The sequence below is a fragment of the Leguminivora glycinivorella genome, chromosome 4 (genome assembly GCF_023078275.1).
Source record: "Leguminivora glycinivorella isolate SPB_JAAS2020 chromosome 4, LegGlyc_1.1, whole genome shotgun sequence".
NCBI lineage: Eukaryota > Metazoa > Arthropoda > Insecta > Lepidoptera > Tortricidae > Leguminivora > Leguminivora glycinivorella.
In genome coordinates this window covers 6360259-6373567 of record NC_062974.1, presented here as the reverse complement: position 1 = coordinate 6373567, position 13309 = coordinate 6360259, and the positions used below count along the sequence as shown (strand labels likewise).

Here is a 13309-nt window from a genome sequence, read left to right as displayed (position 1 = left end):
GGGACTGTTGTTATGATCAAAATATATTAATTTTAATTACACTGATCAAGACTGATCAAGAGGATCTAGCATGAGACCTGAATGGCGCCGTGGCTTATCCGACGGGGTGACGGAGCACGACAAAGCCTGGCTCGACAACCTTAAGCAGAAAAGGAGCGAGAGCTCCTCCTCCTCTCGACTCAAGTTTCACCTGTGACAGATGTGGCAAATGGTGTGGTGCTGCAAGCTGCCATCGGACTTAACTACTAAGCCACCAAAGACGATGTACCGGAACCACACAATAAAATCACTGCAACAATCATCTGTTAAGATGTTGTGGCCAATGACGATGATGACTGATCAATGTTTTGGTCAGAAAGGTTGCTTAATGTCTGGATAAAGATCGATTTCAGTAAAAACTATGTATCGCGCGATACATGCATGCTACAAGAAATAATGTGTTTAACCTTAATCATGTCACGTTGGCCTCGTTGGCTGCGTTTAACAAATTGTTACATTTAGCATCAAGATTGGCGAAAACATGAAACCTGCTCGTTTTAGCACGCGAGCTAATGATACCGTATAGTTCACCGGCTACGGCTCCATTCGAGATAGGTTTTATTTGCTCGGGATACGACATTAGAGTAAAAGTTAATATTAGACATAAGCATCTTAAAGTCTTCTTAAAAGCAATTATTATTATATTATTAAGAGCCCGTATTGTCCCACTGTTGGGCAAAGGCCTCCCTCAAATTCCTCCACGCATCCCTATCCCCTGAAGTCTCCCACCAGTCCTCGTCAAAGGTGTCAAGCTCGTCGCGCCATCTCTGGCGAGGTCTACCGCGACGCCTTACAATTTGTGGTACCCAACGTGTGGCTATCTTGGCCCACAGGGCATCCGGCATCCGGCAGACGTGTCCCGCCCAGTCCCATTTAAGCTTGGCAGCAGTTGCAGCTACGTTAGTTATTCCCGTTCTGGAGCGCAGTATTGTATTTCTAATGCGATCGGTTAATTTCACGCTCAAAATACTACGCTCCATGGCCCGCTGACAAACATTGAGTTTGGATTTTTGAGCTTTTGTCAAAGACCAAGTCTGTGCTCCGTAAGAAAGGATGGGGAGAATGCACATGTCCATGAGTTTTTCACGATATTGGAAGGTTTCCCTTCATGTGCTCCTTCATGGACCAAAAGCTCCTCCAGGCGTTTTCGGTCCGTCTCGCGAATTCTTTATCTTGCCGTTCCTGGAAGGAAACTATTTGGCCCAGGTATATATACTCATGGACATATCCTATTTCTCGCCCATCCACTTCTACTTTTGTTGTTGCACTATTGGTCATGAGCTTAGTCTTTGACATAAAGTAATAAAAGCAAATTGAATCTAATCTTATTCGACCGTAAAATACGAGTAGAAGATTATTGTCAAAGTAAAATGTGCAGTTGCAGTCTATGCAGGACTGCCATCTCTCGAAACAGGGTACGTAGCTGAATGGCACAAACGCTCACGAAATGAAACGCTCGTAGCTATCTATCTCTATCGCTCTTGCGTATTGGCGCGACAGAGCCAGACTACCTTTCGCGGCATTTCGTTTTCGTTTCGCGTCGCAAATATGCCATTCGGCTACGGCACCAGGATTAAAATATTTCAACTGCAGATTTGACAATTGGACTTTGTGATATAATTGTCAAATAAGTATTAAATATAGCGACATCTAACCGTGCATCAAACAAAGCCGAGCATATTTTTTTCTTAATGTTTCTTTCGTAACAAGGTAATAATTATGTTTCTTCATAGATTTTATTTGTCTTATACCGAGTTACAGCGGAGATAATACCTGTGTCTTTGAAGGATCTAAGTTTCTACAAAGGAATAGAATCTCTTAACAAGTTAGGAACTTTAGTTACGACTTAATTGAAGCAGCGTGACAACCTGACTCGAGTTTTGAAGCGGAAGCACTAGAGTTGAAACACCAGAGCATCATGCAGCTGAAATCCGGAAAAGTTTCGACAGCGCATTCCCTGATCACAATTTGTGTCATGTCATAAGTTTTAAAATGTGATAGAAATATGTTGCTAAAATTGTTTAATTTTCAGGTTACACCGTGTGCAGTTAAATTGTTAAAATTAAACGAGGGCGCCACTCATTTCTAGACTTAAACCGAAAAAACTTGACAATAATAGTAGTGAATGATTTTTATTTATTATTTTTTATAAAATTACAAATATATCAAATGGCACAATTACCTTCCTAGTCAAGACGGTATTTTTTTTGACATGTACCGTCAAACACTTGACAATGACTTAAATATGAATAAGGTTCTCTCACACTAATTAATCCATTTATTATGTACCTATGGAAACAAAAAAAAATATTTTTTCGAATTTAACAAAAAGCGATGTACAGGGATGTTCCTGATGATGAACCTAACTGCGTGTCGAATTTAACGAAAAAAAAAACACGGTATATATTTTTTATGCCTATACACGTATTGGTGTAACAAGACGTCCTTACGACGAGTACTTAATAAAAATGTGTCGCCGGACCCATGACAAATCGCCCACGGTGTAGTGATTATCGTAAGTTTTAGATTATCGTAGTTTTAAACATTAGATAATGCAAAGATGCTTCTTTGTTATTGCGCTACGCTACTACGACGGGCGGCGTAGGCGTTAGGTGTAGCGGTTTGGGTTTATTTATAGTTATTCTACGTTCCTCTGTAGTATTAATTACACAAGCTCTATTCAAGTTTCACAATTTGTTACCGTATTAATCTTACTATATGATCGTCTTCAGGGTCGTTAGCGTCACAAAGCGTAAGCGTCTGGTAGCTATGTAGCTCTTCCTATTTATTGCTCTTCTGTAGTGGCATGACAGAGCCATACTGCGTTTCGCCACGTTAGGGCATTTTCACGAGAAAAATCACCAAAAATATTTTTTCTAAGGTAGGTAAATTTTATGTTTATCCTACTCAGAATCACGAACCCTTTCGATCTAGGATAAAAAACAAGAGACAAAAAATGGTCCCAAAAATTTCTATTACTTTGCATTCTTTCCACTTTGTAATCGCTGTACAAAGTGTTTGAAAAATGGTATCGAAGTAGAAAAAATAAATTTGGGACGCTTTTTTTTACCTAGTAGGATCGAAATGGCGCGTGATTCTGAGTAGGAAAAACATAAAATTGACCTATATAAGAAAAAAAGTTTTTGAATCATTTTTCGCGAAAATGCCCCGAAGCGTTGACGATTCTTATTGTGACTTCGGCTAGAGTTAATATTAAATATCTAGGCGACCGAGCGAAGCTCGCTTCTATTTGATTAATATCACGTCTGTAGATAAAAAAAAAACTCGTATAAATGCAAAACGTATAAAAGCTTAATTTCTGGCCGGGATTCGATACCCTGACACTTGCGATCTGTCTGCGAATATTAGACCTACATACCTCGTACGACTGAGCTATGCGGAGCCGACGCGCGGTCGGCGAAATTAACGACCATATTTTACGTTTACTAACGCGAATGAAAACTCGAAAATCGCGTTTTCCGGGATCTAAGGCTACGCTAGATCGATTTGTCGCGAAAACCCCCACAACAAATTTCAGCGAAAGAGCGGTTATGAAATCGAATTCAGTGACGTCACGGTGAACCCATTTACTTCATATAATTCTATCCGACTTACTAAATACAAATTGAATTTCAAAATTCCTCTTGTCCATGTTTTTCTTATAAATATCTGATGCTTTATTTCGTGCATGATATAAAATATTCCATTTTAAGTATAGTCAAGATATTAGATTAGTGGCAAAAATATGTATCCTATCCACAACCTTAACATATAATAAAGCAATAAAGTGACGATCATCCTCCTTGCGTTATCCCGGCATGCGCCGCGGCTCATGGGAGCCTGGGGTCCGCTTTGATAAGTAATCCCAAGATTTGACGTAGGCACTGGTTTTACGAAATCGACTGCCATCTGACCTTCCGACCCAAAGGGTAACTAGGCCTTATTGGAATTAGTCCGGTTTCCTCACGATGTCTTCCCTCACCGAAAAGCGACTGGCAAATATCAAATGACATTTCGCACATAAATTCCGAAAAACTCACTGGTGCGAGCCGGGGTTTGTACGTATACTCGTAATAATCATGAGTAATAATCGTGAAAGTTTCAGTTTTAATGTCTTCGTATTTAATCATAAAATGGATATTAATAATCTCGTATAATTTCAATAGGTACGTGATTTCGGGACATTCCAACAATATGCTTTATTTATATTTATATTTATATTTATATTTATATTATATTTATTTATTCAATTACAATCATAAGCTTAAAGCTTTGCTCAGTATGATCTATATATTTATTCCGTACTAGCTTTTGCGTGCGGCTTCGCTCGCGTTAGAAAACGACAAAAAGTACCCTATGTCACTCTCCATCCTTTCAACTATCTCCTCTTAAAAAATCATGTCAGTTCGTCGCTCCGTTTTGCCATGAACGACGGACAAACAAACAGACACACACACTTTCCCATTTATAATATTAGTATGGATATCATTGCATGTACATAAACATCTAGTCCTATAGAAATATTATTATGAAGACGATACGTCGCTTTGTTATGATATTGTGTGTGTCAGTTTCAAGGTGAAACTTCAAATTATTACTTTTAAGCTATGTAGTCCCAAAATGCCTATAATAATTAATAAAATGTAAGTGACACTATCGTTTGTAAAATTTCGCATTTTCAAAATTTTAGACCCCCCAATTAGCGTAAGTTGTTAACAAAAATTAACTCACTGTCAGTTTTGTGACGATAATTAAGCATGAAATTTCTATAAAAATATGGTTTTAGTGTTAATTACATAAACTTTAAGCGATTATCTTCATTTAGAATGTGAAAAAAGTAAATTTTTAGACAGATTTTATGCTTAAGTAATTGTCGTCACAAAACTGAGAGCGAGTTAATTTTTATTACAACTTGTGCTAATTACATACATACATACATACATACAATCACGCCTGTTTCCCGGAGGGGTAGGCAGAGATTACGGATTTCCATTTACTACGATCCTGACAAATCACTTTCGCTTCACACACTTTCATAACGTTTCTCATACACGCTCGTCGGTTTCGAGTACTTCTGACCTGGCCTTTTTGCAATATTTCCCCGATTTGAACAAGAAAAGTTCGCCTAGGTCTTCCACTTCCAACTGACCCTTCCACTCTTTGTGCTAATTGGGGGTCCTAAATTCTGAAAATGCCCCTTTATGTCAGTGCTCGACACCGACAAAACACCTCGGACACTGGCGATCAAATATATGAAAGAGGCGCGTTCCTAGCACACAGTCTAAGCTAGTGTAGGTGAACGCGTACTATGCTTGTATGAGTGAGATATGACAGGTTCGCGTTTTTGACAAGCGGTAACTATGAGGTAACCGAGATGGGGTGGGCGGCACTTTCAGCGGGGAGCGGGAGTGGCCATATTGTACGATAGTACTCTTTATTATACTATGCCGACAGCGTCCCACTCGATGCCACTTTCAATCTTAAGTCATTGTCAATAAAAGTACTTAACAGAACTTAAATTGACCACGGATGTTTCCTGTGATCATGATTTCGTGATGCATGTTACTGCGTCGAAATATCGGGAGCTTGAGAAAAATCAAAACGGTATTCATGATCCCGGTCAACATAATAGGCGAGACGACTAAAAAAACTAATTACTTAGTCCGTCAGATAGATGATCAGAGAATATTAGACACGTTTTTTTTCGTTTTTCTTGTAAATGAAAAATGATGACGGTATAGTGCTTTGAAGTTTCCCGTGACGTCACGCCTAGGTACAATTTATTAGTTAGAAGTGACGTCACAAGCCCCCACTCCGGAACTTTGATGCTCTATACCTTTGTATTTTTTCATTAATTAGAAAAAGCTAAAAATATGTGTTCAGGTTTTGGACCATTTGGACGATCTACCTGACGGACTAAACAGAACGCCATTTTTTTATGTAGTCGTCATCCCATCCTATCCTATCTAATAAAAATATCCATGTGTCATTCAAAACTCTTAAATTAGACTAAAATGTGCCAGTTACATTTACCTTACGTGTACCAAACTAAACCTTGTTAAAACTTACAGGCCGCTCAAATCCTTGCGAACAAACTGGATTCCAAATTCAAACTTCAGCTTCAGTAGCCCGCGCGCGCTCGTGGCGGACGCACGCATGATGCCGCCGTGATGTTCCGTACGCTACTCCTCATTTACGTCGCGTCGTTGGTTCACAGTGAATACAAGGGTGATGTTGTGAAACATGTGCGCCATACTGGCAGGACCCTCATTAGGCATGGGCGGTCGAGGACTCATTTGACGAGACATCGGGCCAGGGAGCTGGTGGCCCAGGACATCGAGGCCGAGAAAAGCAGTGAGCTAGGTACTGTTGTGAAGAATGATTTTTTTTAGGGTTACGGTAAATGGTTAAAGTTTTGAAACTTTTTTGAGTCGCTTTTGTACAGCAAAAAATATTTTTTTTATTTAGTGGCCAAGCAGTGACAATTGCAATGACAATAATGAGGTATTATTTTACAACTTTTTACTTTATCTTCTTGGGAAGAAAAATATCCATAAAAGTTCATTTTTTTTAGGTTTCAATAATGTTGAAGTAACGTTTACTTGACGTAAAAATGTGCTGATTTAATTATTAACGTCACTTAGGTATATACATTACACCCTACTCGTAACATGTTTCAAATGTTGGCCCAAGATTCAACTTCAGTGGAAGGTATATTACGAAAAAGAAGTATTGAAATGGAAACATAAATATCAACCACTTGTTTTTATATATAATATATTAGCTTGAAAGCTAAAAAAATTTTTTGGTATAGGGCCAGTTGCTTCAACCACATTTGACAGACACATCATCGTCACGCAACAGACGTCTATGGAACTTCCCATACAATACATTTAACGAACGCTTTAAGGTGACATACGGTATGATGCAACCGACCCTAAGTCAGCAAAGCAACACAGCATTTCTGAACGCTGATGTAGGTGTAATAGGTGTGCAGATTGAATCCGATAACTTTTAAACTAAGGGAGTCACACATATCTATGTTAAATATATACATATTATTATAATTCGTGAGCACCATGAGATAACAAAAAAATTAGAGTGATAAAAGCATTCCATCCAGAAAATTTTAAACCAATTTAGTATCAAAATTACCAAAGTTAAATCGGATTTTTAAAGCAAGAAATAAACCATGTGCTCGATTAGCTTTCTTTAGTACTACCTAATTACCTATGTCCAATACTTGTCAAATAAATTCAAGAAAAATTGCATTCCGTTGTTTTCCACATTGTAAAGTGAAGAAATCAAACGTGCAAAATTAAAAAAAAAATCGATCCCAATATCCTATATCGTTACTGATATAGTCTTTGCCTTCGAACATTAAATGTTTAGTAACGTAAAACATATAAACTAACATAATAATAAAACACTTAAATAAGGCTTACGAATAAAAAATAATTCCCAGGTGTTTTCGTTATATAAGGTGCCTAGCAGGCTGCCCACATTGCCCCATTCAAAATACGGTTAAAATAAAATTATAAAAAAAGAGATTTTCTAGTTTATATAAAGAAGAAAAAATCTTATTTTTACTTGCAAATTTGCACATTAGTGCAAGCGAGATGTCGTACCTACGAGTAACGAGGACGTCAGATTACATAAATAAATAGGTAGGTTTAAAACATTTGTGCCATTTCCGATCAAAAAATACGTCACATTACAGATTTCTGTATATTTATACCAAAATCTTTATTGATGGCATTTTCACAATTCGGGACCCCCCAATTAGCGTAATTTGTTAACAAAAATTAACTCACTGTCAGTTTTGTGACGATAACTAAGCATGAAATTTCAATAAAAATATTTTTTTGTGTTCATTACATAAACATTAAGCGATAATCTACATTCAGAATGTGGAACAAGTAAGTACATTTTTAGACAGATTGTATGCTTAATTGTCGTCACAAAACTGACAGCGAGTTAATTTTACCAACTTTTGCTAATCGGGGGGACCCAAATTCTGAAAATGCCCTTGAACAGGACTAAATTTTGACAGCATGTCAAATACGATAATTAACTAAACTATTGCTGATATAGTTACATTGTATGCTGTAAGTATGTATTAAAAGAAGAATTATTTATTGTTGACACTTGCTATAATTATTAGTCTTAACAAAGTTAAATGATATTTATTTGATCATAATTATTAACGTGTGGTGACGGGTCTTAACCCATCACCACACGTTAATAAATAACGTTACGTTACGTTAAATGTCACCACCCCCTTTCTTCCCGTGGGTATCGTAGAAGTCAACTGTGGGATATGGCTTAAATTGTGGCGTAGGCGAGAGGCTGGCAACCTGTCACTGCAATGTCACAATTTGGATTTCTTTCAACCACTTTTTGCCAAGAGTGGCACTGAAACTTAGTAGTTCATGTGCTTTATGCTCTGCCTACCCCTTTATTATAGCCTACCCAGTCTACCCAGGCGTGATTATATGTATGTATGTATATTATTACCCCTCGAAAAATAAATAAACGAAAATATCTCTTACATTCTAAGAAAATTGTCATAGCAACGTTACGTAACAACGGTCGTAAATATTTCTCGTATTTTATGTCATCGTGTGGTATAAAACAAACGTATGTTTATAATACTTTCTTGAACTGGCCCACTCATTTATATAATAACATAATGAATGTTATGAAATAAAACTATAATAAAATAATAAAATAAATAAAATATTTTATTGAGCAAATGTACCGTACAGCCAGATGTGTAGGTCCCTGACTTCTGAGCTAGGTAAAACCTGTGTTACAGAAGTCAGTGTCCTCTTCCAGATTTAGTTTTCGTAATATAAATCTAATCTTACACTAATTTTGCTTAACAGCTAACAATTTTTTGCAATATATACAATTTACTTTGTATTAGTGATATAGTAACTATGGAAACGGATTAAATCGCGTATAATTTATTTCGCGATTTAATCCGTTTCCATAGTTTTATTTCATGAGTAACTATCGCGGTAACCGAAGACAATATTTTATAATGTATGTTGTTTTTTTATTTATTTAATACCACTTTCAATGATTCTATTAAATCATTGATAAAAAGAAAATTGTCAAACTAAAATTAATTTAAGGAATTGCCCGTCCATAAGCGTACGAGTATTTATCATTGTAAAGTAGATGTGACAAACGTTATCAAATATGAGTAGCACTCTAATAAATAGAAAACCGGCCAAGAGCGTGTCGGGCCACGCTCAGTGTAGGGTTCCGTAGTTTTCCGTATTTTTCTCAAAAACTACTGAACCTATCAAGTTCAAAATAATTTTCCTAGAAAGTCTTTATAAAGTTCTACATTTGTGATTTCTTTCACATTTTTTAAACACATGGTTCAAAAGTTAGAGGGGGGGGACGCACTTTTTTTTCCTTTAGGAGCGATTATTCCCGAAAATATTAATATTATCAAAAAACGATCTTAGAAAACCCTCATTCATTTTTAAATACCTATCCAACGATATATCACACGTTGGGGTCAGAATGAAAAAAAATATCAGCCCCCACTTTAGGTGTAGGGGGGGTACCCTAATAAAACATTTTGTTCCATTTTTTAGTTTTGCACTTTGTTGGCGTGATTGATATACATATTGGTACCAATTTTCAGCTTTCTAGTGCTAACGGTTACTGAGATTATCCGCGGACGGACGGACGGACGGACAGACAGACCTGGCGAAACTATAAGGGTTCCTAGTTGACTACGGAACCCTAAAAATGTAGGAGATTTGTATTATTTGTTTTGTTCTAGCTTATCACAGCCAAATATTTTATATAGTTTTAAAGGTATAATAAGTAATATAATAAGTATGGTAGTGGATGTGCGTCTCATCTTCTTTTTAACCAATTTTTGCAAGAAATCGTGCAAGCGGCGTGCTTTTGTTTTGAAGGCTAAGATGATTTTTATAACAAGAACATAGACATAGATAATATAAGAACGAGAACATCATGAAAAAAAATAGGAAATAACCTTTTAGGTACGTTCATTTTGACCATGAACTGTTGGTGTGTCATTTACCTTCAAATTCTCGCTATTGGCAACGTGTTTGACAGAGTGGCGCTTTTTGTCACAAATAAATCTCATCTCATCGGCATGTCCAACATTAATGCTATAGGCCGCCGTTGGTACGAATATCCATACTTCCATACTAATATTATAAATGGGAAAGTGTGTCTGTTTGTTTGTCCGTCTTTCACGGCAAAACGGAGCGATGAATTGACGTTATTTTTTAAGTGGAGATAGTTGAAGGGATGGAGAGTGACATAGGCTACTTTTTGTCTCTTTCTAACGCGAGCGAAGCCGCGAGCAAAAGCTAGTAACACCATATAAATGAATAAGGAAAAGCCAACAAAATTAGGGCATCACTAGTCGTGCACTTAGCGAATAGCGAGATATAGATACCGAGCTATCTCCCCGTACTGTAGCCTATTTACTGAATACAATTATGAAGTTGAATTCAGTCAGTAGGTAGGTATTTCAATATAGCTTTGTCTCTCATGAATGATATTTCTATTACCCAAAGGACAAGGCGTGAAAATATTCCTCGGCTGAATGAAATGGATTAAACATTTACTTAAATTAACGTCTAAATGCGATTAACTAATTAGGCGATTTTCCTTTTACATCAGAAAATGTTCTTTCATGTCTCGCTCTCGTCGTGAATTCTAAAGATTGAGTCGGCAATATTTTAAATTATCTTATACTTAAAATAAATGAAGAGCATTATTTGAACAAGATCAAAAACTTCTTATTTTATCATTAATAATTCTAAGAAATGATATTTGGACTGTTTTATAGTTATTAGTTAATGTGTTCATACAGTGGAAGAAACGAAAAAGTATATTTTTGTTTTAATACATAACACCCTTCTCTTCAAAATATTACTACTGATCTGTTCGGAAAGATTGATTATTTACGCTATTTGACGCGTGATTGTCGCTAGATGTCACTACAAATAACTCGCATTTACTGATGTATGGAGTTTCAATTCTTCCCTTATTTATTCCTCTATGTTTTTAGTCTCCTCGTAATTTTACAAGCAGACAGTGAAATTCACTGTATTTTTGTCTAATCACAAAATCAAAGTTTTAATCAAGGATTATTTATATAGGATTTACATACTTCATACTAAGAATCGTACCTCGATTTTTTAGCGCCACCTATTAAATACTATCATAACTACACTGATTTGCCTACAAATTTTTTTTAGATGTATATTGACGTGATATCATGATTTTAAAATCAAGAAATATGTCACTTGTTCTTATAAAAAATAAAAACACGCAAAAATATTTGAGGAAAATATGATTTTGGCCACTATGAAGGCTATGAACAGCGCCATCTAGTTTTAAGCCTAAAAGGCCCATACATTTCAGGGGTACGCTTTTTTGTATGGTCTATGTCAGTCGAGTATTAAATCGTTCTTGGTTTTAATATAGATTATTCCTACTTTTTAATCACATACCACATTCAGTACGCCATATGCTTGTTTGCCACCGACGTAGTATAAAAAAAAATTATATATATAAAATACCTATTCATTTTCGAAAACAAATCCGATCTCACTCCATCGAAGGCCACGTCTTTGCCTTTGGCTAGTCTGTGGTCAAGAGTAAGCCCATTTATAATAAAAAAAAAAAAAAAAAAAAAGATTTCAAAGTAGTTTCCACTCAAAATAAATCTCATTAACAAGAGCAACCAGAAAACGAGGAACTTTGAATTTCCCGAAAGTTTCGAGCTGATAATGAACTATAAAGACTGAGGGGATAAATGCCCAGTAGCGCTACAAGACTGCAAGTTTAAGAGTTCGCTACAAGGAAGCAGTTTTGAGTTCCTGCTCAACTAATTTTATGCGGATTTTATCGATTAACATGAAACTTTGAGGGTAAACTTTTAAAGTATTTGTTACCAAAAACTTTAAATCGAATAATATTTTTACTGAGGTCGGTAGGAGATACTGAAATTTTAGTAAGTTTTGTAGTTTTTGGGCTGTTTTTGTATTTTGTATTATGTGGATGTCTACCGTCTCAAACTTTCCCTCAAATGCTCAAAGATTAACTGGAAGAGATCCCTTAAAGGGATAAGTTCGCCTTTGTACTGAAACTTTTTATTTGAAATATTATGTGCTGTATTCTTTTCTTGTACAATAAAGTGTTTACTTACTTACTTAGTAAACACTTTATTGCACTATTGTTTTATACACCGTGTTTTTTTTTGTTTTCCGTTAAATTATACACGTTGGTTCATTATCAGGAACCACCCTGTATATCACTTTTAGTTAAATTCGCAAACAAAATAAAACATCATTTTCATACATAATAAATGAATTTATTAGTGTGAGAGACCCTTAAGAATAAAATTCAAGTTAGTGTCAAGTGATTGACGGCACATGTCAAAACAAATAACATTAGGAAGTGGTAAAGCTTGTCTCACACAGGTTTTCAGTAATTATCTTTTCCCCTCACTAGCTCGGAAACAAGTGTTTTGTCCTTTGATACCAGCAGGTAAAAACGCATTTTATCCACTAGTGGATAAAGTAATTTGACCTTGAATATAGTAATTGTTTCTGCTTTAAAATTGATAAAAGTGATTGAATCTTGTGATGACGATGTTTTACCACCTGTGGAACTAGTGATAAACGCGTTTTTTGCGTTGTACTTTCCTCGTTATAGTGAGGGGAAAAATTTTGTGTTACACTCGGGTGCAAATGTACGAGTATTTTACTTCTCGTGGGATAAAAATTCGCAAGTTCAGGATTCTATTCTCGAACCACTCGCTTCGCTCGTGGTTCAACTATAGAATCCTTTCACTTGCTCGATTTTCAATTCCATACTCGTCGTTAAAATACAACTTTGCACCCTTGTATAACAAATAACTATTATTTTTTTAATAACACGATAACCGTAAGAGTAAAGACGCTAGTTTCTTAGAGAACTTAATTGTATTTGATCTAAAGAACTTTCCCTCAAATTTAACGGAATTTAATAAAAACAGAGTGACTTATATTGACAGGGATAGAAACCGTGATTACCTTGCATGCAGCTGCGTCGAAATATCGGGAGCTCGACAAAAATCAAAAAGGTAATCACGGTCTATATCCCGGTCATTATAAGTCCCCCTGTTTTTATTATTTTTCGTTAACTTTAAGGGAAAGTCCTTTAGATCAAATACAGTTAAGTTCTAATGAAAATAACCGTGAATCATTCAAAACTCTTA

At 36.1% G+C, this 13309-nt stretch overlaps 1 protein-coding gene across 1 annotated transcript in view; it reads left to right on the top strand.

Annotated features, from left to right (window-relative positions):
- The first annotated feature begins 6209 nt into the window (after positions 1-6209).
- LOC125225169 (probable G-protein coupled receptor 158) overlaps positions 6210-13309 on the top strand; it is a 259716-nt gene continuing 252616 nt past the window's right edge. The window contains exon 1 of the mRNA XM_048128746.1: positions 6210-6402. Within this exon, the coding sequence (XP_047984703.1) occupies positions 6210-6402 (193 nt within the window). The remainder of the gene's footprint in view (positions 6403-13309) is intronic.